This window comes from Xenopus laevis, chromosome 1S, assembly GCF_017654675.1.
Source record: "Xenopus laevis strain J_2021 chromosome 1S, Xenopus_laevis_v10.1, whole genome shotgun sequence".
Classification (NCBI taxonomy): Eukaryota; Metazoa; Chordata; class Amphibia; order Anura; family Pipidae; genus Xenopus; species Xenopus laevis.
The window spans coordinates 81,677,131-81,703,988 of NC_054372.1; the positions used below are offsets into that span (position 1 = coordinate 81,677,131).

The 26,858-nt window shown below is 37.3% G+C and overlaps 1 protein-coding gene across 2 annotated transcripts in view; it reads left to right on the forward strand.

The window, feature by feature from the left end:
- The window catches only part of polr2b.S (polymerase (RNA) II (DNA directed) polypeptide B, 140kDa S homeolog), a 111,450-nt gene that overhangs the window by 39,924 nt on the left and 44,668 nt on the right, over positions 1 to 26,858 (forward strand). For both annotated transcript variants that reach the window (XM_018234602.2, NM_001089903.1), the window contains 11 exon segments: positions 1,298 to 1,410; positions 5,104 to 5,323; positions 6,858 to 7,016; positions 8,185 to 8,349; positions 15,738 to 15,934; positions 18,206 to 18,325; positions 18,941 to 19,127; positions 19,575 to 19,718; positions 20,264 to 20,403; positions 21,468 to 21,579; positions 25,545 to 25,699. In XM_018234602.2, coding sequence (XP_018090091.1) covers positions 1,298 to 1,410; positions 5,104 to 5,323; positions 6,858 to 7,016; positions 8,185 to 8,349; positions 15,738 to 15,934; positions 18,206 to 18,325; positions 18,941 to 19,127; positions 19,575 to 19,718; positions 20,264 to 20,403; positions 21,468 to 21,579; positions 25,545 to 25,699 — 1,712 coding nt within the window.

The window sequence follows — 26,858 nt, forward strand, 5'->3', positions numbered from 1 at the left end:
GGTTGGTTCACCTTTAAGTAAACTTTTAGCATTTTATAGAAAGTCTAATTATAATCAACTTTTCATTCGGCCACTTTTTTATTTATTTATTTTTATAGTTTTTGCATTGTTTTCTGCCGCCTTCTCACTTTCTTTCTAGCTTTCAAATGGTAGTCACTGACCCCTTCTAAAAATAAAATGCTCTGTAGAGCTACAATGTTTTATTTCTTTTTTCTTGCTAATCTTTATACATATTCAGGCCATCTCCTGCTCATATTCCAGTCTCTTGTTCAAATCCATACAAGGTTGCTAGTAGGGATGCACCAAATCCAAGATTTAGTTCGGAATTCTGCCTTTTTCGGCAGAACCGAATCCCAATTTGCATATGTAAATTTTCATCACAAAACAAGGAAGTAAAACATGGCACAAGATGTTATACTAGGGTTATAACCTGTGATGTTGATTAAAGGGTTATAACATGGTAGTTCTGGGCTCTTTGAGTGCTCTGTTTTTAAGTAGCCTAAAACACCTAAGATGTTGCCTGACTGGTTTGTGCCAGCCTGTAGTTTTTTGTGGGGCTCATGGTAAAGAAAATATCATGTGTTCTAAATATAGTGTCCAAACACATGTACCGTAACTACTTTTAGGGCATTTTTGCTTCCTCCTGTTACTTGCCTATTATTCAGTGCGCAGAATCTTCTGGAAAGGTCTTTTGGTGAATTAAAATCTAGAGTGCACCTCTTATATGCAGTAATAATACCCACCGTGTCATCTTCAGTACAATTAGAACCTTTGTGTGTTTAAAGGGATCCTGTCATATGTAAACATGTTTTCCTCCCCATAAAGTATTCATTAACAATGATACTCCATCAGAATTCTGCGCTGAAATCCATGTTTCAAAAGAGCAAACATAATTTCTTTCATATTATTATTTCATATTTAATTTTTAAATTTGACATGGGGCTAGACATGCTGGTTTACCAGGTACCCTCAGTGTAGCCTATGATGAAGTGCCCAGGAGGGGCAAAAAACGCATTAGGCTTTTTGTACCACAAATAAGATGTAATAAATAAGTTGCTAAAACTTTCAGTGGCAATTTTTTCCACTGGAAAATTTGGGATTTATGCTTAGTTTGAAAAGGGTTTTTATTAATCAACTTATGTCTGGGTGACAGGTCCCTTTTTAACTTTTTTATTTATTTATTTTTTTAATTTGTGTATTTCAATCCAAATGTTTGCAAAATATTTTCTTATAAATGAAATTAATCTCACTGATTATAATTGTTGCTTATTGATGTATTTGTATTTATTTGTTGCAGCCTAGGTACCTGTTAAAATTTGAACAGATTTATTTATCTAAGCCTACACATTGGGAAAGAGATGGTGCACCCTCACCAATGATGCCAAATGAAGCAAGGTTAAGAAATCTAACGTAAGTTATTTATTTTATTTTTTTTCTGGCTAAAACACACACACATTTATAGAAAATTATGATTATGCAAGATCTATCAAAGTGGCTTCAATAAAATCTGTACAGTTTATATGTTGGCAAATTAGACACTTCTAAAGTTTCAACAACCACCTCTTCCAATATGAATAGTGTTTATCCACAAGTTAGTGATGTAGTACAAGTATGGGACCTGTAGTTTTCTGGAAAATGGATCTTTCTGTAATTTGGATCTTCATAACTTTTAAGTCTACTAGAAAATCATAGAAACATTAAATTAACCCAATAGGCTGGATTTTTTTCCAGTAGGATTAATTATGTCTTGGTTGGGATTAAGTACAAGGTACTTCCTTCCAGGAATCACTTAAACCAAGTTTGGCAGATAATCCCACTAAGGCCACTATATGCAAAGACTTGGTATGTTCTCCCAGTGCTTGCATAGGTTTCCTAGACTTAGTCTAAACCTCAACTTTACATTTTCTTGCAATTTTTTCCAGCTCCCTCCAATTCTACATTTTTTATGTTGTACTATAATTTTATCTTGCTGGTGCTATATAAATAAATGATGATGATAATTTTATCCACTTTTCCTTTATTGGATGTCCCCAATGAATGTTACTTTTTATGAAACCTTTGCCTGCATTTTAAGTGTTTTTATCATAGTCCACACCAATCCTGTAGTCAAAACTTTGACTTTTCATTCCCTATTTTACATTTTCCCACAGAAATTGGGGTGCTATTATACAGGAAGGTGTTATATACAGGAATATGTTATGCTATAAAAACTGAAGGTTTATAATAAGATTTTATTAAGGTTGGAATTTTAATCTAAATTTAATTCACATGTACTGTTGGCACCATGGGGGGGGGGGGGTCAGCCTGCCTGAGGTTGGATCTTGAAGCTAGGGCTTCAACTGATAGTTTGGCATTTGCTAATCTAGGAGAAAATTTGGATTTTTTTTTATTACGGAGTCTATGACAGATGGCCTTTCTGTAATTCAATGCTTTAATGGTTTTCCGGATAACTGATCCCATGCCTGTACTGGAAAAAGCTGCGTTTGCTTCAGACTACTATAGTTTATATAAACAAGCCGCTGCAGCATTGGACTGGGGGGGGGGCGGTCTGGGTTCACTGGGGCTGCCACATCAGGGCCTCCACTACCCCCACGTGCCTCCTGCCCCAGCTGAAAATCCCTAAAGGCCTCGCAGGCCAGCTATTTGGAGCTGGTCAAGGCCCCTCCCAGTTGCAAATCCCTACAGTAAATCAACCCTCTGCCCACCCTTAAACCCCCCCCCCCCACGCCAGTGCACTACCTTTTTGCTCATAATTTCTTCTTGGGATTGGGCAGGGGGAGGTCAGGAAGGAGCTACTGGGGATGTCTTTGGATTTACAACTCTTCACTGGTAAGGGACTGTGGTTGCCTTGAGCTGGTACAATGCTACACAACAGAACGTGCAGCATTATATTTTATAGGGGGACTCCCTTTCCTAGCAGATGTATTGGAGCTCACTCAAATAACTGTACAAAGAAAATATAACAAAGTAACTGCCTTTTGCACAAATTCTGCATGTAGAGAGACATGTCTGGTGAGTGAGCTCTGATTCATCTTATAGGCAAAAGGAGCACCCCTATAAGATATATTGTATTATTCATCTAACAACCAGCTCCTGAATAAAGACAGAATGAGGAGAAACAGATGCTGAGAGAGGAATAATGAAGATAAACTTAATTATTTCAGAAATAATACAGAATTTTTATGTGTATTTAGAACATTTCTTATTTCAGTATGCTCAAGCGAATATAACATTTTCACAGTATTTCCCCTTTAAAGGAAAAGGTTGGGCACCCGTGCTAAATAGTTTCCAGAATAATATACCTTTCTCCCTGCATTCTCTCATGTAGATTTTGTATCCCAAGCAGCTCAGCTGCAGCTCTCAGCTATTTCATTGTCTAGCATGACGCTTCTAAGCTATCCTTTTCTCTCTAACTGTGAAGACCTTAAAGTGGTGTCTACTGCACATACCTGATTTTCATTGAAGCAGAGGCAGTGCACATGCGGAGCAGTAGACACCTTGGGTTGTCACATTCACAAAGTTGGTTATTAGTTATTTTATTATAATACACAAAAGCCACGAATATCTTGTAAATTATATCCTTATAAACGGTGAGTTCTGATGTCATCAGTTATAAACGGTGAGTTCTGATGTCATTTCTGTCACATGACTCACTGAAATTTGTGTATTATAATAAATAAAGTACCCCCTGTTGCAAAATATGAGGATATCCATGACCTCGGAGTTCCATGACCTGTATAAAAACACTCGGCCTTCGGCCTCGTGTTTTTATATGGTTATGAAACTCCTCGGTAACTTATAATATCCTTATATTTTTCAAGAGGGGGTACTTTATTCACTATATTATTTTAGCCAGATCACACTGTTTCTGTTCTCATTTGCTGGGTCCAGTAGAGCACTCTAGGAGATATTTACCTTCCCTCTAGCATTTTCCTGGTCAAGGTGCCACAAATATATACAAGGTCTGTCTCATGGACAACACTGCTGGTTAATACATATTTTTAAAATTTGATCACTCCATTTAGCCATTGACTAAATATACAGTTAGGTCCATAAATATTTGGACAGACAACTTTTTTCTAATTTTGGTTCTGTACATGATCACAACGAATTTTAAATGAAACAACTCGGATGCAGTTGTACTGCAGACTTTAAGCTTTAATTCAGTGGGTTGAACAAAAATATTGCATAAAAACACAATCCCCTTATTTCAGGGTCTTAAAAGTACTTAGAAAAATTTTAAAAAACTGAAAATAAAATGTTCATTTCTAATACTTGGTTGAAAACCGTTTGCTGGCAATGACAGCCTGAAGTCTTGAACTCATGTACATCACCAGATTCTGGGTTTCCTCTGCCAGCCCTTTACTGCGGCGGCTTTCAGTTGCTGTTTGTGCGTCTATCTGTCCGAAGTTTAGTCTTCAGCAAGTGAAATGCATGCTCAATTGGGTTCAGATCAGATGACTAACTTGGCCATTCAAGAATAATACACTTCTTCGCTTTAATAAACTCCTGGGTTGCCTCCACCATGTTTTATAGATGATGTGGTATGCTTTTGATCATGAGCTCCATACTTTCTCCATAATTTTTTCTTGCCATCATTCTGGTAGAGGTTGATCTTGGTTTCATCTGTCCAAAGAATGGTTTTCCAGAACTTTGCTGACTTTTTTTTAGAATATTTTTTTTTTTTTTTTGTTTTAGCAAAGTCCAATCTAGCCTTTCTAATCTTGAGGCTTATGAGAGGCTTGCACCTTGCAGTGCACCCTCTGTATTTACTTTCATGCAGTCTTCTCTTTATGGTAGACTTGGATATCGATACACCTACCTCCTGGAGAGTGTTGTTTACTTGTTTGGCTGTTGTGAAGGGGTTTCTCTCTACCATGGAAATTAATCTGCGATCATCCACCACTGTTGTCTAATGTTGAACTGTGCTTTGTTTCAGTAAAGGTAATTGTGAATAGTAATCTGCATTGTATCTGCTATGAAAATACTTAAAATCGGTTGTTCCCTGTAAATATAGAAAATATAACTGTTTATTACATGTGCTCACCATAATCTTTTTCATTAATGCTTAGTAATATCTACTTGTTTTACATGTTATTTTAGATATTCTGCCCCTCTTTATGTGGACATAACTAAGACCGTGGTTAAAGAAGGAGAGGAACAAATTCAAACACAACATCAGAAAACATTTATTGGCAAAATACCAATTATGTTACGATCAACATACTGTTTGTTGAATGGACTGACTGACCGGGATCTTTGTGAGTTAAATGAATGCCCACTTGATCCAGGCGGCTACTTTATTATAAATGGATCTGAAAAGGTATTACAACATGTTAATGACCTATTTGGTAGCATTGATTAGGTTGTGGCCTATTTATTTAAAGGGGCAGTATACCCCCTTGTTTGTTCACCATGAATTGAATGAAAAGGTCTCAATATACTTTTTGCATATTGTTTATTCATATTAATTAATGCTTTTTCATTTGAAGGAAATTGAGATGGTACTTTATACTTTTCTGTTATATAGCTATATTAGTATCAGATTCAAGTATACCATCAATTCTTACCTGTGTTTTTTCAACTTTAATAGTATGTACCTGCCAGTGTTGAATTTATTATCTAGGTGCATTAGCAAAGAAATCTACTTTATGACCACCACTCATACCTGCATTTGCCTTCTTGTTTTTCCCAACTCACCATTTGCCTTCTTATTTTCCCCAACTCACCTCTACCAAGTGCTACCAGAATGTGATGCCAAACCTTCCAAAACACGCAGATGGGCCTCCATGTCATGGTCACTTTTCTGTTCAACGTGAAGATGCAAAATTTAGATTTTCTTTTGCCTCACTGTATTTAAGTCTAAAAATATGCCACTCTGTTAACTGCTTTGTCTATGGGGTACTTAACTTTTATGTTTATGTAACTGTCAGTGCTTGTTATCCTTGCAACACTAGGCCTTTTGTTGACTATGAAGCTTTTCATTCATCCATGGTATATCTAGTATAGGTAAATATAAAACATTTGGACTTGAGTAATCATTGAAGACGTTTCACTGCTCATCCGAGCAGCTTCTTTAAAGGGATACTGTCATGGGAAAAAAATTGTTTTTTTCAAAATGAATCAGTTAATAGTGCTGCTCCAGCAGAATTCTGCACTGAAATCCATTTCTCAAAAGAGCAGACAGATTTTTTTTATATTAAATTTTGAAATCTGACATGGGGCTAGACATGTTGTCAAATTCCCAGCTGCCCCAAGTCATGTGACTTGTGCTCTGATAAACTTCAATCACTCTTTACTGCTGTACTGCAATTTGGAGTGATCTCACCCCCTCCCTTTACCCCCCCCCCCCAGCAGACAAACAAAAGAACAATGGGAAGGTAACCAGATAACAGCTCCCTAACACAAGATAACGGCTGCCTGGTAGATCTAAGAACAGCACTCAATAGTAAAAACCCATGTCCCACTGAGACGCATTCAGTTAGGAGGAAGGAAAAACAGCAGCCTGCCAGAAAGCATTTCTCTCCTGAAGTGCAGGCACAAGTCACATGACGAGGGGCAGCTGGGAAATTGACAAAATGTCTAGCCCCATGTCAGATTTCAAAATTGAATATAAAAAAATCTGTTTGCTCTAGAAATCTGTTGCTGAGAAATGGATTTCAGTGCAGAATTCTGCTGGAGCAGCACTATTAACTGATTCATTTTGAAAAAATTTTTTTTTTCCCATGACAGTATCCCTTTAATGATTACTTAGCAAGTCAAGTTGTTTTAGATTCACCTATACTAGATAGGCCTTTTGTTCTAGTGCTTTGTCAGTACTGCCTACAATCGTTTAAATTGTTATACATTTTTTCAAGGTTCTTATTGCTCAAGAAAAGATGGCTACAAACACAGTATATGTGTTTGCAAAGAAAGATTCAAAGTATGCTTACACTGCTGAGTGTAGGTCCTGTCTGGAAAATTCGTCAAGACCAACTAGTTCTATATGGGTTAGCATGCTTGCAAGAGGAGGTCAGGTATGTTAAACAAAGGAAAAAAAAAATGGGATGTCTTTAAAATGCTGCTTAATAAATATACGTGTCTGTATATTCCCCTTGTAAGCAAGGAACATTCTTGCAAAATGTTTTGGTTCAATAGAAGTGTTGGTTTTGAGGTGGGTAGGAAAAAACATGCTTTTAAGGTTTTCAAGTTAGCTGGGACAGCCGAACGTTTATCAGGTACAAGGAGGCCAATAAACCAGACAAGCTAAAATTGAGATAGAAAAGGGCATTGAAGCAAGCGGTAAAAAGAATCGGCATCCATCTTCCGAGGACCCGGAAGATGGATGCCGTGAAGTCCGCTGCTAGAATCTGTGACGAGGGGTAAGTATAAAGTATGGGGCATTTCCCCGGGGGGCAGTTAGCCTGGGGAGAGGAGGGAGGGGTCTCTACGTATGGTGGGGGGTAGGGTTTTTTTTCTACAGGGTTTCCTTCTCCTTTAAGAGGTATATAAATGAGCTGGAGATGCAGAGTCACGAAACTAAACTGGTAAGAGGGATGGAAGACTTAAATTATGAGGGTAGACTGTCAAGGTTGGGGTTGTTGTCTCTGGAAAAAACACTTTCGATGGGACATGATTACACTTTATAATTACATCAAAGGGCATTATAGGCAGATCCTTTCTCCCCCCCATAAATTGGATAATTGCACCAGAGCCATCCCTTCAAACTACAGAAACTAACATTAATTTGAAGCAGAGTAGATAGTTCTTCAGAGTGAGTTTGTGGAATACCCTGCCAGATGTTGTGATGGCTGATTCTGATCATGCTTTTAAGAATGGCTTAAATGATTTCTTGGACAAACATAATATCCAAGGCTATTGTGATACTAACATCTATAGTTGGTGTGTATATATAGGGGTGTATATATAGTTTGAGGGTCAGTGTGAGTGTGTTTTATGTATTGATATAGAGTTTCATTTGGAGGGGTTGATCTTGATGAACTTTGGTCTTTTTTCAACCCGATTTAACCATGTAATGCCGATGATGCATTATCACTATTTCTCATTAGTTTTTCATGTGCATATTTTTCAGTGTTGTAACTTAACTAAAAAGTTGATGGCTTCTGTTCAGCATTTCAGTTTTGCTGTATACATGCAGTGATTTATCAATATGCCTTGTAATTGTTGCTCTGTTTGTTTTTACAGGGTGCCAAAAAAAGTGCCATAGGTCAACGCATTGTTGCAACCCTACCTTATATCAAGCAGGAAGTTCCCATTATTATTGTCTTCCGTGCTTTAGGATTTGTGTCTGACAGGGACATATTAGAACATATTATTTATGACTTTGAAGATCCAGAGATGATGGAAATGGTAACTATATATTCAGAAAATACAAGATATCTTTGTCTGTCTGTATTTTGTATAGGAGGTAAAGGTGTTCACCATAAAGGGAATGCGAACTCTAACAGTATATTTTTTTTAAATAAAAGGAAGCCTAATTCTAAGCAATCTACATTCATAACACATTTTCTGTGGTTTTCAAGTTTTGTATATGTATTGCTATTGAAAGCAGTGTTTCTACTTTTCTATTCTCTGCCCTGATGGCTCAGACTTTTAAAACAATGTAAGACAAACCAGTTGATTAACAGACCCACATTTGCAACATTGTTTAAAAATATAACACTGAGTAGAGCACATATAGTTGTTTGTTTTACAAATAACTTTAAAGGGATTCTGTCATGCTTTTTGTGTACTTTTTATTTCTAAATTGCACTGTGGTCATTTGCCTGGTTATGTGCTTTCAGAAAGAGCCAGCACTTCAGGATAGAACTACTTTCAGGCAGGCTAATGTTGCTCCTACTCAATGTAACTGAAGGTGTCGCAGTCGGACAAGGATTTGTACTATTTAGTGCCGTTCTTATATCTACCAGGGAGCAGTTATCTGGTTACCTTCCCATTGTTCTGCTGATGGGCTTCTGGGAAGGGAGGGGGAGGTGATATCACTCCAATAGGAATACAAATAACTTAAAAACCATAGAACATTTATGAATGTGTATTGCAAAATTGCTTGGAATTATGTTTTTTTTATTAGGCAAAAATTAATTTTTTGGGTTGATATCCTTTAACCCTTTTGCTGCCAGCTGATTTGGTACGGTTATTGCCAGACCATTTTTGAACATTTTGTACTCTTTAACTATAAGAGCTTTTCATGGAGGAGTCTTTTAGTTTACACAGGAAAAGAATATATTGTTTTGTTTTTTTCAGGACAACCTGAGCTTTCATGATATGATAGAATTCTGTTGTAATATCCAAAAGATATAAGCTTCTAATAAAATGTCTAATAAAATGAAAAAAATTGTGTTTCACATAGTACAGTCATATATCAGAAACATAATTTATGTATGAGAACATAGCAGATTTGGAAAGTTCTATGTCTCCTGAATGCACCAATACCAAATATATATAGTTTTATGGAGATTTTTCACTTGTATAGATCAAAATCTCTTAAGCAGTACACTACCAAATTTCCAAAGCACCGCTCAACAAAACTGCATGCTTCTGATTTCAAGGCCAAACATTCCATTAACATCAGATTTGGTTTTTGGCAGATTCTGATAAATCAAAAATGAGTAAATATATGTACTCCAAACTACCAAGTTGCAGTTCTTGCCTAAATTTATTATTTTTTACCGAAAATGTTTTTATTTTATTTTTCTTTAAATTACCTCTCCACTTCCAATCTACAGCATCATATCTCCCACACATCATTATTTACCAATGTAAAACACCCTAAATGTGAAAGACTGGGGTCCACTGAACAGTTTTATGTACCTAAGTATGTGGCATATAGGGGCCCCAAAATGTAGATGCCCCATTCGAGCTATGTGTTCTGTAATTCCAGATACTGCAAAATCCACACATTTACATAAATTTTGGGGGGGGGGGCAAAGGTAGAAAAAAAAGTACGTTCACCCAAGAAAACCATATATTTTCAGAAAGTACACATTTCCCCGAATCAAAATTGGGTATGCATGTCTTTCTACTCCAAAGCACTAACCGCAAACCTTTCCTACATTTGGTGATTTTGGTGACATTTCCGAAAATCACCTCAAAATTTCCATCCTGCAGCATCTTAACTCTTGGGGTCCGCTGAACTTTTTCATGTCCAATATGTATATGTTTACCCAAGCGTGTGGCATATAGGGGACCCCAAATGAACACCCCATATGGTTTGTCATTTCAGGTACTGCAAAATCAGCGCATTCCCCTGAATCCAAAATAGGTAACCATATTGCAAAGTTACACTAATGGCAGCATTTTTTGATATTTATTAAAAATTGCCTTAAAATATTGCAATTAGTCGATTTAGCTCACCGAATTTCTTACATACAATTGCAAAACACAAAGGGTATTGACGCCAAGGTTCTAATGAACCGTTTCATGCCCAATATTTATAGATATACCAAAGCAGATGGGCATGTGCGGACCCCAAATGAAAATAGTGCATATGAATTTTCTCGGCTGTCTTTTTACCTTCTGTGAACAAAGGCCCCAGCTTGCGTATTATGCATACCCACTAACAGCACAATGACCCCCCCCAAAACCATATATTTTTGGCAAGTACACATTCTGACAAATCCAAAAATAGGTAATTGTCTTTCTACTCCAAACTACCATACTGCAAAGTTGCGCTTAAGACAGCTTTTTTTTTTTTTGACATTTCTGAAAATCGCCTAAAAATATTGCCATTTGTCGCGTTTATCTCACCCAATTTCTTACATACAATTTGAAAGCACCCTGAATATTGACACCATGGGTCTACTGAACAGTTTGAGGCCCAATATGCATAGATCAGGGGTGCCCAAACTTTTTGCAACGAGGGCCAGATTTGGTGAGGTGAAAATGTGTGGGGGCCAACAATTCAACCTGACAAATTCTTTGAACCATGAACATTAAATTACAGGAATCGAGTAATTGTAGCAGTAATATTTGGGCACATTTGTGAAATGATCTGCCACTTGGTCTATACTGCTGCCTGTGTGCTGAAGGTGTTGGCTGTCTATACTGCTGCCTGTGTGCTGAAGGTGTTGGCAATAGACACATACTGGAACGTACTGACTCCATAATATGCATAGATCAGGGTTGAATGATCACATTTGTGAAATGATCTGCCACTTGGTCTATACTGCTGCCTGTGTGCTGAAGGTGTTGGCAATAGACACATACTGGAACGTACTGACTCCATACTTCTTTAGTTTACTGCACTGGCATGTCAGTACGTCTATTGATGCCTTTAGCCCTAAAGAAGTATGTGAAAACAGCATCACTATGTGCCAGTACGTGTCTATTACTAACACCTCCAGCACACAGGTAGCAGTATAGACCAAGTGGCAGATCATTTCACTAATGTGCTTTAATATTACTGCTATGGGATTCCTGATCGCACCGTGCTGGGGGGGCCTCATTCTAATTAATTTCATGATGGAGGCTGAGGGCCGGTGTAAATTTTAAAGAGCCGCAATTGGCCCCCGGGCCGCACTTTGGACATGCCTGGCATAGACATACCACATTCTGACGAATACAAAATTGCTAAAAATGTATTTCTACTCCAAATTATCTAACTGCAAAGCTACGCTAAATAAAACACGACAAACTACAAAGCAAGCATAAAACTGCAATAGAATCACAAAAATAAAATCAGGGAAATCAATGAAATAACAAAACTGATACAACAGCATGGTTAGTGGTCAGAATTCTTGATCCAATAGTCACACTGTGAAATGTACAGTTTTTAGGGGAAAAACAAGGCAAAATGATAAAATGAAAATCTTAAAAAAAAAAAAATGAAGAAAAAAAAGTTTGTGTATACCTGTAAAAGTTGTGTAAATGTGCAAAAGTGTGATTTTAAAGGTGGGCCTTGCGACGATCGCATGCAGAACCCACGTGGCCAACCCCGCCCCCCACACTCTGTGCCTATGGGGTAGGGAGAGCACCTGGAGCCTTTCCCAGCCAAAAACGTAGGTACTAGTGATGTGCGAGCTGGCCCGATACCCGTGGGTCAGGCAGGTTCGGGCCGACCTCGCACCCCCCTTTCCGGGTCACGGGTGGGTGCGGGTTGAGCTCTTCTGAATGCCCTCCCCGCGACCTTACAAATGCCGGCTCCCGAATTCCGTGTTGAACGTTTATAGATGCCCGCCCCTTTTGTGATGTCGGTGCTGGTCTATAAATGGAACCCGGAGGGCAGGTGCGGGTCTGGAAAATCCCGATCCGCACATCACTAGTAGGTACTACGTGCTTGGGCCTTTTTCCTGTAAGAACGTCGTACCTACGTTATTGGCAGGTAAACTGTTAAAAGCCCTACATTTTTATTAAATATATATTAGAAAAATATTCACTTATATTAGATAATTGTGTTTGTTTTTTGGGGTGGCTTACCCTTTAAATATGTGTACCAATGTGTAATTGTAAGGGGCCCGAAGGCTCAGACAGGAATAGCGGACCAAGGAGGAAGCACCAGTCCAACAGATCGCGGTATAAGCAAGGATTAAGAAAGAAAGTGGTCAAGTCCAGGCAATATGGTCGGTTCAGGCAGCAAGGGTTCGGTAATCAGGAACAGGCAAGGATCAATACACAAAGGTCAAGACAATAACAATAGAAGCGCACCCAGGAACTCAGAATGAAGAACCTATTGCAGGGCAATGTGAGCAGTGTCTCAGCGTCTTTTATAGGCCTCCTTTGGCGCCAAAATTAGACACAGTGGCGTCATGATGCTGGTTTCCTCACGCATGCGTTTTCGATGCTGGCGTCTATTCTGACGCTTAGGCAATGGCGACCAATCCGACGCCGGCGTCTCGATTGACGCCGGCTTGATGTCACAGGGCTGCAATCGGGAGGAACCACATGGAAGCCGCCGCCATCTTGGGAGACGCCATTTTGAGACGCAAGGTAAGGCTTCCTTACAGTAATGTGCCTTAGTTCTTAAATGAATTATGACAGCAAGCTTTCAGAAGCTGTGACCTTCAGGCTAGGCTTCCAGAAATATCTAGAAACTAAACAGTAATTCTACTCTAATCTTACACTAACCGTCTTATAGACTGCCCCCCCCAACCAATGATTTGAGTCCACATGTGGTGCATAGTTTGGAGCTATATTCTATTAAAATCTACAACCATACAAAATAATAAAAATAATAAAGTAAACTACTTTGAATATTGCTTGTAATGTGCTGAATATATTTTAAAGGTATTGTTCAGTGTGAAAATAAAAACTGGCTAAATAGACTGTACTGCATAAAAAAAAAAGTTTCTAATATAGTTAGTCAAAAATGTAACGTATAAAGGCTGGAGTGACTGGAAATGTAACATAATAGCCAGAACACTACTTCCTACTTTTCAGCTCTTGGTTTACACTGACTGGTGACTGCCTGGTAACTAATCAGTGACTTAAGGGGGGGCCACATGGGTCATATTTGTTTCTTTTGAATCTGAGCTGCATGCTGAGGATCAATTGCAAACTCACTGAACAGCAATGTACTATGTGGCCCCCCTTCAAGTCGCTGACTAGCTCAGAGTTATAGAACTGAAAAGCAGGAAGTAGTGTTTTGGCTATTATGTTCAGCCTTTATACATTACATATTAGGGCTGAACCGAAACCTAATTTGTATATGCAAATTAGGGGCGGGGAGGGAAATCGCGTGAGTTTTTGTCAGAAAACAAGGAAGTAAAAAATGTTTTCACCTTCCCACCCCTAATTTGCAAATTAGGGTTCGGTATTCGGCCGAATCCAAACTTATCCTGATAATAGCATTTATTAAAACTTTTGAAATGTATGTATTATAACTATCATTTCCCTCCAGTTCCCCACTAACTTGATGTTCACCTATGGGTAGACTTGCCTAGTCTTCCAGCTTTCATATAATTGCTTATACTTTCAGTTTTGTCCAAGGGATGAAAAAGAAAAAGTTATAATTTTCACAAGATTAAACCCACTGTGACGTTTTAAAGGAGTTGTTCACCTTTAAATTGACTTTTAGGGGCAGATTTATCAAAGGTCGAGGTGAGTTTTCGAATGAAAAAAAATTCGAATTTCGAGCTATTTTTTGTGTACTTCGATTAGGGAATAGTCCAAATTCGATTTGAGTTTGTAAAAAAATTAAAATATTGAAATTTATCATGTACTGTCTCTTTAAAAATTAGACTTTGACCATTCGCCATCTAAAACCTGCCGAATTGCTGTTTTAGCCTTTGGGGAACCTCCTCGAACCCATTTGGAGTCAATTGGTGGATTTTGAAAGTTTTTTTTTGTTTGGAAAACTTCCAAATCTAATTTGATCGAATGCGCTATTCCATCGATTCAAACAATTCAAATTCGCCCAGATACGGACCTATTCAATCAAAAAAGGACCTACTCTACTAAAAATAAAATTCAGTTGGTCTTTTTTAATTCAAATTTCAAAGTTTTTTTTTTTTTTCAGTTTGAAATTCGACCCTTGATAAATATGTCCCTTCGAATGATGTAGAGGGTGATATCGGAGACAATTTGCAATTGGCTTTAATTTATTTGCGTATTATTTTTTTTTATTATTATTATTAAGCAGTTTTCTAATTTGCAATTTCAGCAATCTGACAGCTAGGGTTCAAATTACCCAAGGAACTGTGCATTGATTTGAATTAATTTGGAATATGAATAGAAGAAGGCTTGAATAGAAAGACTAGTAATAAAAAAGTAACAATAAATGTAGCCTTATAGAGCTTTTTTTTTTTTATAGATGGGGGTCAGTGAGTCAGAAAAAAAGCAAATAAATAACTATAAAATAATTAAGGCAATTGAAAAGTTACTTAGTATTCGCCATTATATAACATACTAAAAGTAAACTTAAAGCTGAGCAACCTATTTAATAGGTACTAAATAAAATTTAAAATCCGTCCCTGTTGCTATAAGGTTTAAACCTTTATCAAAATATATAAATACTGTATCTGAAAACTATATAATGTCAATATTTAAACCCCACACTGTACTTCAATTTTAAAACAGATTATTTATAAAGCTACAGGTTAATAATACTTCCTCCTTTAACATAGTTAAGTTTGGGTGGAAAAAGACGCACGTCCATCAAGTTCAACCTTTTTTACTTTTTTATAACCTGCCTATCTGTCATTTGCGTGATGCAGTTATGTGGGGGATGCCCACAAGAGCACAAATAAAGGCTTTTTAAACCACATCCAAATCGATGGTGCTGTTAATTTTCTACAGGGGGATGCCCACAAGAGCACAAATAAAGGCTTTTTAAACCACATCCAAATCGATGGTGCTGTTCATTTTCTACATTACATGGTCTGTCAATGGAAAGTGGTCGTTGCAGAACGTGCACCATCAAGGCAAGATACTAAGAATCGGTGTGCTGACTAAATTTGTTCTCCTGATGCAGTTATGGTGCCAAGTGGTACTGTCCTACACTAGTGGTGAAGTAACATGATGCAGATGATTAAGAAGCAAATTATTGTTGGAACAGTTTTAATTTGGTCTCACTGTTGTTGGTGCGGGTCAGAGGAGATTGACATAAGAGCAAGCACTGTATAATATCTGTTTATAGCTGCTTTGGCTGGTGCTGCCAAGGGATATGCGAGAAATAATGAATAAATGTGCATTCCTTTCCTTCTATATCTGTCTCTTCCTTTTTTCAAGTTGTTTTTTTGGCATTTGTCATTCTTGCTTGTTAATCACTGTTGCATCCTTGGTGCATAATTGTGTTGCCATAGGTCAAACCATCTCTTGATGAAGCCTTTGTTATACAAGAACAAAATGTGGCTCTGAATTTTATTGGTTCTAGAGGTGCCAAGCCTGGTGTTACAAAAGAAAAAAGAATCAAATATGCAAAAGAAGTTCTACAGAAGGAAATGCTTCCACATGTCGGCGTCAGTGACTTCTGTGAAACAAAAAAAGCATACTTTCTAGGGTAGGTTTTGGGACAATGACCACCCCCCTTTGAAAACCTCAAAATACAGGATTTGAAGGCAGTTGCGAAACGGTAGGGGTGCTACTTTTGGTATGAAGTAACTCTTCTTAGTAGTGGGGTAACCTCTTAGTTGGGTTGGAAACTCTTCTATATTGGTATTTGGAACTGCAGGACACTCACACAGAGGCGCAGGACCAAAATATAATTTGCTAGAGCCCAGGGACTTTAGGTTACAGCCTTTGTTTTAGTCACCTCTCAAAAACCGCCTTTATGTTTCAGTTTTTCCTCTGTGGATATAGGTCTATATCACCTTGTGGGAAATACTGCACAGAGTTGTCAAATATTCACAATTTTTTATATTTTAATGTGTGCTAAATTCAGAAGCCTAAAATATTTTCTTTATATTTTATGTGGAAATTACTTACAGCGAGCACTAGTGTTTATTTGCAAATCTTGGTATAATCATGTTTCTTTTGCTCACCCTTTTTAAACCTTCATCAGCAAGGAGTATAGACAAAAATCACCTGGTCCTATGTTGCAATCATGTTTGTCCAATGCCATCCAACAAGTCTATAATTAAACATTGTGCTCCCATAATCATTAGTGGACATACAATAGTAAAAAGTGTTGGCCAATCCATCAGAGGGACCATTCTTAGAACCTGGGGCATTGCTGCAGACTCCAATATGTTGTGTTATGTGAAGCAGGTTGCCTATAAAAGTAAAATAAATAATTTCTGTCTAGCCTATGTTTTACATGTTGCTAGAAATGCCTCAGAAAACAACTTATTATAAAATTGCTTTGTTCTTCTAAAAGCATTTTCAATTCACATAAAAAAAATTGTGTAAGATATCTACAATATTATAAACTTGTATACTTGGCAGACTGTCGACAGTCAGAAAGAAAACATTAACTGAGAAAAGAAGTTGTTCTGATGTTAAAGGGATACTGTCATGGGAAAAATATTTTTTTTCCAAAATGAATCAGTTAATCGTGCTGCTCCAGCAGAATTCTGCACTGAAATCCATTTCTCAAAAGAGCAAACAGATTTTTTTTTTTATATTCAATTTTGAAATCTGACATGGAGCTGGACATATTGTCCGTTTCCCAGCTGCCCCATATCATGTGACTTGTGCTCTGATAAACTTCAATCTCTCTTTACTGCTGTACTGCAAGTTGGAGTGATATCACCCCCTCCCTCCCCCCCAGCAGCCAAACAAAAGAATAGGAAAGTGTCCAGATAACAGCTCCCTAACACAAGATAACAGCTGCCTGGTAGATCTAAGAACAACACTCAATAGTAAAAACCCATGTCCACTGAAACTCCTTCAGTTACATTGAGAAGGAAAAACAGCAGCCTGCCTGAAAGCATTTCTCTCCTAAAGTGCAGGCACAAGTCACATGACCAGGGGCAGCTGCGAAATTGACAATGTCTAGCCCCATGTCAGATTTCAAAATTGAATACAAAAAAATCTGTTTGCTCTTATCAGAAATGGATTTCAGTGCAGTTTTCTGCTGGAGTAGCACTATTAACTGATGTGTTTTGAAAAAAAACATGTTTTCCGATGACAGGATCCCTTTAACATAGTGACTAGAGAAACAAAAGACTTCTGTCTTTAACATCACTTAAGCACCACAGCATCACAACCCATTTTTTTCTTTTTGTCTGTTCATTTCTAATTTTGACTGTAAACAATCAGACAAATATTAATAGTTTTGCAACTTAACGGGATGTTCATCCATTGCATAATGTAAGAAAATGAAGTGCAAGTATGGGAACTGTTATGCAGAATGCTCTGGACTGGGGGTTTTCTGGATAAGGGTCTTTCCATAATTCCGAACTCCATATCTCAAGTCTACTGAAACAACTCTTAAACATTGAATTAAGCCATGTAAGTTTTTGCTCCTGATAAGGATTAATTCTATCTTAATTGGAATCAACGATTAGTTAAGGTTATATTAGTACGAAAAAAGAGCAAACTGAATTCTTATTTTTTAAAAAGGTGTCTAGTAAATCGATGCTTTCTGGATAACGAGTTTCCAGACAACTGATTCCATACCTGTACAGTATATCATACCTGCAACTTTCGACTATGAATTAGCTTAAAGCGATTTTAAAGTTGTATGTTGTGATTCAAGGTTCAGAAAACAATCATTTTACATGCTAACCAATGCATAAATGGGAGGGGGATGTGCACTTTGCTGCTTTGTAATATATCGCCATTCATAATATCAAATTTATTTATTTTTATTTTTCTATTCTCTTTTAAGATACATGGTTCACAGACTACTTCTGGCTGCACTAGGAAGAAGGGAACTGGATGATAGAGATCACTATGGTAACAAAAGATTGGATCTGGCTGGGCCGTTGCTTGCTTTTCTTTTTCGAGGGTAAGTGATCCAAATTTCATCATTTGTAGATCTTCAATTCAAATATCTATTTGGTAAATCTGCAACAAATACAGAGGATGCAAGATATGCACAGTGTTTGGTAGCACATGCAGATTTGGAACCGTGCTGTGGACTGCAGCTGTGAAACACCTCTGTCTGCATCAAATAATAGTAAATAAAAAGCACTGTGGCTGATGCACATGCAGTGAAGTCATGGAAGGTCATGTTTTTGTTTGCTAAAGTGGGATCAAATACATTTTTGTATTGAAAAAGGTGTATTGTCTCAAATTTTTGGTCACCCACAGGGACCTTTGTCAGAGAAAAGAAAGGTGCACTTGCAGGTTAGGTTGACTCCTAGTAAAATTAGCCCTTGTTTGTGATAGACACCTTAGCATCACTGGGAAGGGTTCTGATTTAAATATTTTATAAACTGCAACGTACTTTGTAAATGTCATCTCTATATCCGTGATAAATACATAAAAATAAATGTTCTAAACCGTCAAACAGAGCAGGCACTTACAGAATTTAAGTGGCACTTGAGTGCTATCCGAACCATTAGCCTACTCAATAATGGCTATAGAATTGATTTTTTTTTTTTTAACATTTTTTTCAAAGGATGTTCAAGAATTTGCTGAAAGAAGTTCGGATATATGCACAGAAATTTATTGACCGAGGAAAAGATTTTAATCTAGAACTAGCAATTAAAACTAGGATAATTTCTGATGGATTGAAGTATTCTTTAGCCACTGGAAACTGGGGTGACCAAAAGAAAGCACATCAAGCAAGAGCTGGTGTATCACAGGTATGTTTTTTTCTCTTAACAGTTTGCTTTTTTTCCTGCTGTTTTAGAAAGAAATTCATACCTTAGCTGTACAAATATACACTGCAGTTGTTGGCAACATCTTTTAAGTAAGGGTCACGGGCAGTTTGTCCAGTTTTAGCTGTGAAATAAGATGAACTTATGCTTCAGAGAGTACTTTACTAGATGCAACAAAAAATCCATATTTTCATGTAAATTAAAAGCATTTCAAAGTTGCAACAGACAGTATAATCAGGTCACTTTTTTTTTTTTAATGTATTTATTTTTTTAAGCAAAAGTCGCACACGAGAATTAATTTTCATTGATCCCCAAAATCTCAAAGTTTTTGAAAATTATTCTCATGTTTGTGTTCAACAAAAAAGTTAACATTTTGTAAATGAAATGTGTTTTGTTTTTTTAATTAGTTTTGTTAAATAATTGTGCTTACAGGTGTTAAATCGCCTTACCTTTGCATCAACTCTTTCTCATTTACGGAGATTAAATTCTCCTATTGGGAGGGATGGAAAACTTGCAAAACCACGACAATTGCACAACACTCTGTGGGGAATGATTTGTCCTGCTGAGACTCCAGAGGTATGAATGTATCATTTGTGATTTTAAAATGTTACAGCATTCTCGTAGTTTTTTGAAAGCCTTGTTTACAAAATTAAATGTTAAGGAAACTTTGGATAATGCTACTGGAGTAATGCAGTAAAGCCATGAATATGCTGTAAATGTTATCCTTGTAGTGATGTCCTCAGTTCTAAACAAAGCTTAGTGATGTCATTTTTGTCATATGACTCACTAAAACTTGTGTATTATAATAAATAAAATACCTCTTTTTGGAAAATATGAGAAGTAACCCTTCGTCCTTGTGCTTCTTATGGTCATGTAACTTATAATATCCTTATTTTACAATAGTGGGTACTTTATTCACTTTAAAAATATTCAGATGAGGCTAATGTTTAAGTGGATTGTCATTGTATTTAAAGAAGAAACATGAAATTGATGAATAGTTGAACTAATAACACTCAAGCGCTGTTATGGTAAAACAAAACTCAAACTGTAAAATCCAATTATAGTTCTCAGTACCATCCATTGCTTTTTAAAATGTATGAAGGTTGTATTGTATCTTGCAGGGCCATGCTGTAGGACTTGTAAAGAATTTGGCATTGATGGCCTACATTTCTGTTGGGTCTCAGCCATCACCTATACTAGAGTTTTTAGAAGAATGGAGTATGGAAAACCTTGAAGAAATTTCTCCAGCAGCCATTGCAGAGTATGTCTAAACAAAACTGCACTTGTGTTAAGTTAAAAATCTGTTAAATACATACTGTCATGACTGATTTCTAAATGTATATAATTGTATACAAATGGTGATAATTTAAATATAAAAATAGATTTTTTTTTTTTTAAATTTTAACAGGCATGCTGCTCTCTTGCTTTCCATATTCCCACAGTTTTTTAAGCTTTGCTGTTGATTAGATGCATGCTCTTTGACTTCCCAATGACCGCATCCCTTTAATCCAGAAAAGAGTAGGAAGCGCTAGGGCTTTCCAAGTCAATAAGATTGCTTTTTTGTCATAATCTAAAAGTTGCTGTAGGCACAGTCTGTCACTGGAGGATAAAGGAAGACCATCAGAATATCCCAATAGACCATTCAAGTCTGGATATTTCTGTTGCAGAGAAGTATTATTTAAGGCAAGTATAGCGGCCCAAAACTGCTGGATTTGCGGAGAAATCCGAGAACACATGAAAATAACTGTGTTAATGTAATGTAATTTAGACCAGGGCAAACATCTGAATAACCTTGCTATATTTGCGTCCGCCTGTGAGGGGTCAAATAAATTTAACACGAATGTACCAATCCCTTTTGGGATATGTTCATTTCAGGTATTTGTTCAAGAATATCTTTCTAGTTTTCTTTATCCAGTTAAGGGAAATTCTTGGCCCTTTAAGTCTAATATTCTTTGAAGGGTCAAAGTTCCCTTGCAATAAAATAGCACAAAACCAGCTGAGTGTTTTGGAGAGCACAGGCCTATGGAGATAGTGTTCAAGACTAATTTCTGTTATAGTTGGGGCTCCCCAGGTAATTCGGCCTAGAACACTTGTCTTAATTGGAGGAATCTAAGCAGCATATGATTTTGCAGAACATATGGCGCTCTTAATTGGGGAAACAATTTAAGGGCACTCGGTTTAATACATAACTCGGGTCTTTAAAACCTGGAATATCCCAGAGGCTGGCGTTCTGCAGTGACCTGAATTATGCAAGGGTATTTTTACCCCAGAGTGGGGTCCATTTGGAAGCCCCCAGACTTTGTAACCTTTTTTTTTTAATTGTAGTGCCACTAAAATCTTTGTGAATGGTTGCTGGGTCGGAATTCACAAAGATCCAGAACAGCTGATGAACACACTTCGGAAGCTACGCCGCCAAATGGATATAATTGTTTCTGAGGTATGTTTAAAAAAAATTGCTTATAAATGAAATTTGTTCATATAGAAAATCACATGCAATATCCAAATGCCCAGTGGCAGATGTATTTTGAACATTTTATACTCCTCTGCATATTTCATGGGGACTATTTTGTTTATCTAGAAAAAAATATATATAAATAAATATAAAAAATATATATATATATATATATATATTTCTTTTTTTTTTTTTCAAGGAGAACCAGCAACAGGGTTATTTATAATAGTGAAAAAAGAGTATTTGGTAAGCCATGCATAGCTTTCTCAAGGCAGGATTAACACGATTTTACTTAAAGGGATACTGTCATGGGAAAAAAATTTTTTCAAAATGAATCTAATAGTTCTGCTCCAGCAGAATTCTGCACTGGAATCCATTTCTCAAAAGAGCAAACAGCTTTTTTTATATTCAATTTTGAAATCTGACATGGGGCTAGACATATTGTCATTTTCCCAGCTGCCCCAAGTCATGTGACTTGTGCTCTGATAAACTTCAATCACTCTTTACTTCTGTACTGCAAGTTGGAGTGATATCACCCCCCCCCCCAAGTAGCCTAACAACAGAACAATGGGAAGGTAACCAGATAATAGCTCCTTAACACAAGATTACAGCTGCCTGGTAGATCTAAGAAAAACACTCAATAGTAAAAACCCATGTCTCACTGAGACACATTCAGTTACATTGAGAAGGAAAAACAGCAGCCTGCCAGAAAGCATTCCTCTCCTAAGGTGCAGGCACAAGTCATATGATGTGGGGCAGCTGGGAAATTGACAAAATGTCTAGCCCCATGTCATATTTCAAAATTGAATATAAAAAAATCTGTTTGCTCTTTTGAGAAATGGATTTCAGTGCAGAATTCTGCTGGAGTAGCATTATTAACTGATGTGTTTTGAAAAAAACATGTGTTCCAATGACGGGATCCCTTTAAACATTGGTACATACTACGTAGAGCATATTCTATGGTAAATGAATTTGTTTCCCCCCCCCCACTGATCCCATACAAAAGGGGCAAAACAATTGGATCATAAATATCGAGATCCATGATACAGAAACAAGATGCTCGTACTAATAGAATTTTGGGCACCAGGAATACGGGCATGTACCAGTGTATAAATTGTGTTCAATGTAAACATGTCAGTAGAGGAAAAAGCTTTGTACATCCAGATACTGGGGAGACATTTCAAATTAGGGGCTACCACACCTGTTTGTCACAATTTGTGGTATATGTGATTGTATGCCCATGTGGCAAACTATATGTTGGGGAAACTGTTCAGAAAGTTAAATTGCGAATCTCCCAACATAAATCTACCATAAAATCTGGCAATTTGGCACTACCACTTTCTAGGCATTTTAAAGAACAGGGACGCACTAGTGACCAGTTACAGTTTATGGTACTGGAAATGATACCTCCGTTGAAAAGAGGAGGTGATCGGGAATTAAAACTAAAGCAGAGAGAAGGCCGCGTGTGGCCGGCACTTCTTGTGTAGTAGATGTATGGTGCCTGGGTGCTAACAGCATAAGGAATAGATATCCACAGGAAAAGGCGAGCACTCACAGGTCTTAAAGATGAAAAAGTGAAGTTTATTTGAACAAAAAAGTAACTGACGTTTCAGCTAGCCCTTCTAGCCTTTCTCAAAGTGCAACACACTATGCAAACCAATCTTTTAAACATCAGTGCTGACGTCATCAGGTGTCAGGGGAAGTGAATAAGCAATATACAATGCAATTTGTGCATATATAAACAAACGATAAAAACATCACAAAAATAATCAATTAGGAAAAGTGGAATGAATCTCAGATCGCTCACAGTTATGTGACATAGTAACAAGTAAGATATGTAACAATAGGAGTGATAACCTGATCGTGTCACAATATCAATTAAGGTGGTAACATAGTGTCCAAACAGAAAGTGACACATCGTAGTGTGGGAACTTGATAGTCCTGTACGTGCCCAATCGATAAAAGTCTGGAAAGGGAAAACCATATTGGCCCGTATCAGGTCCAGCAATCCGATTATACAATGATCGAGTATTGGGCAACTTACATGTCATGTCTCATCCGGGGGCATAGTAGATGAAGGAGGCCGTTCGTTGGCAAAGTGGCTGATCACCAGCGAGGGGTGTGCAGCAGGATTTCATATGTGGAGCCGGACTCCTATCATCACTCACATACAATTTAGTGTTGGCGTACTGAGTAATGCAGACAATCACTGTGGGTCAGTCAATGCGCAATCTCACGCTGGGACGCAACTGCGTATTCCGTGTGTTGCTGCAGTGGGGGTGGTTGATACATTTTGGTACCATAGCAACCAGTGGCAAAGATCAAACCCTATCAACAGTGGCACAACATTTTAGGCAATTCCATAATTCAGACTGTCGAAAGTTATCTTTTTGGGCCATTGAACAGTATAAGATAGGCATCAGAAGAGGTAATCTGGAGCAAGAACTCCTCAGGAGAGAAAGTTATTGGATATTCAATCTAAATACTGTCTCTCCTAATAGCATTAATGAAAACAACCTCTTTACAGCCTTTATATAGACTACTTGGAGAAAATGTATCAATTCTACACATCTCTCGAGATTAGAACTAAACAGGCTTTATGTGACTCATTGTACGTAATAGACCCTCTAATGGTACCTTTGAGAACACCCCTCCCCCCCTTATATAATGGGAATCCTAATTGTCTGTGACAACTGTGGAGGTGCGGGAAGGCGGAATAATGTGAGGTAATTGAAAAAGTCAAGTAGTTTCCTTTAAGAAAAGAACCTCCTATAAAGCGTTTCATTGCAGTCAATCTGATTTAGAAATATGCCCACTTGAGGTGCGAAAAGAAATACCCGACGAAACAGAGACAGCTGAAATGATGCATAATAGAACTGAGACGGAAGTGACACGCAATAGAGTGGAGACTTGACTCTCATCTCTTTTTCTTTTACTTTCTCTAATTCTATTTTCCATTCCAAGGACTGGGGGGTTTGCGGTTTTATAAGATATTTTAACCTCTTACATATAAGATAGGAAAGATTTGACACCGCAGCCCTCCAGTTTCTGCCTTTCTCCCGCTTTGTGGTGCTCCCAGGGACTAGAAAAAAACAGTTAGATTCTATGGGAGCAACTCCACCTGCTATTTATTTTTAATTTCGTGATCAAATATATAAACTCAATAACTCGATTTTAAATTGATTATACTAACTTATTGCCACGGGTCACTTTATTCATTTATAAATTTCATGGGTTAAGAAATGGGGTTGGATTAATACCAACACCTGGAAGCACTAGCACTTTGATAAGTTCATTATAGGTTTAACCAATTATTACGATTACTTTACACTCAAGTAATGGCGTCTTGATTGTTGTGGAGCACCGAATTACGTGGATTACGATTGGAGTGAAATAATTAGAGTAATTTATTTAAATCAATTCATTTTTAATAAAAGCACTTGCACTTTATAATTAATCACTTTAATTCATTATAGCCATTAATTGATTGAAATAGATGTGAAGGTGTTTTAATTAATTTTATTAATAGAGTCACAGATAATTCATATAGTTATTGAGAAGCGATAAACCAACAAGTGGAGGTGATAAATGGGTCTTTTGAGATTTCATACAAATACCACTGTCAATAGTCATCAAGCGGGGGTGGCAAATTAAAAATATCATTCTTTCCTTCTTCTCTTCGCATGTTTTATTTACAGAATTTGGTCATGTCATTTAGTGAATGTGTCTGTAAATCCAACACATCTGTCTTCACTTTCACCTTTGTTTCATATATCGCCATTTTTGTGAATTCCCCGTGAAAGACAAAGGCCTTTCTGGATATTACTACTTTTTTTTTTTTCTTTTTTTTTCTAATTTGATTTTGAATTTAATTTGATTTGAAAAAAAAAATCTGGATTTTTGTTTTATATGACAATATTTCACCAAATTTTTCATATTTTTTATTAAAGGTGTCAATGATTCGAGATATCCGAGAAAGGGAAATCCGTATTTATACTGATGCTGGTCGAATCTGCAGGCCACTGTTAATTGTGGAAAAGCAAAAGCTTCTTCTAAAACGGAGACATATTGATCAGCTCAAAGAGAGAGAATACAATAATTACAGGTAATTAACTTTATTACGTAAACCACAGCCAGTAATTTTCAGTTCCATGTCTCTGGACAGTTCCTTTATTAATAAATGTGCTACATAGCCCATAGGAAGGGCATACTACTGTCTTGAAATGTTTGTTCCTATCCTGTGTCCTGAGCACTACAACTTTACAGGTAATTTTGCCTTGGATATGTATGCTAGAGATGGTTGAGGCAAGCTTTCAGGAAAAACTATACCCCCCAAAATGAACACTTAAGCAACCGTTTCTATCACATTAAGTGGCATTTTAAAGAATCCTTTTACATCTTTTCCTTTGAGTCCACATTTTATGATTTTCCAGTTCCTGCCTCAGAGATCACCTGACCAAAAATACTGCAGCTCTAAGGCTGGTAGCACACGGTAAGATTCGGGGGAGATTAGTCGCCCAACGACAAATCTCCTCTTCTTCAGACGACTAATCTCCCCGAAATGCTATCATCTCGGCAAGAATTTGATTAGCCGGTGGGATGTCATACGTAGTGCTTTGTTTTTTGAAGTTGCCTCATGAGGAAACTACGGAAAACCAAAGCGCTACGTATGCCATCCCACCGGCGATTCACGTTCTTGCCGGCTGGAAAGCATTTCGGGGAGATTAGCGCCTGAAGAAGGGGAAGATTTGTCGCTGGGCGATTAATCTCCCCCCCGAATCGTACCGTGTGCCACCAGCCTAAATGTAACAGGAAGAAGTGTGGAAACAAAAGAAAGAGCTTTATCAGTTAGTTGGCTCATGTGATCTAACATGTATGATTTGTTTGCTTTGGCAAACAAACCCTTATTTAAGAAATAAGGTTTTGGCAAACACTTATTTCTTAAAATGGCAATTTTTCTATTTAGGATTATCCAATGGCATATATTAGTAGAAAAAAAAAAAGTATATCATTATGAAAATGGTTTCAAATGAAGCAAGGTTTTAGATATTAGTTGTTTTATGCAATATATTTTTATAGAGACCTACATTGTTAGGAAGTATAGTTTTCCTTTAATACCTCTCATTCCCTAATTGTTTTAGTAGCCCTTTTTCTATTTTATTGCTATAAACCCTGGCAACAGCGCAAGCCTCTTGCTTGATGGCAGAACCTTAGATATAGTTAACAGGATAGTGTACTGTTCTGAGAAGGAAAGCTGCTTGCCA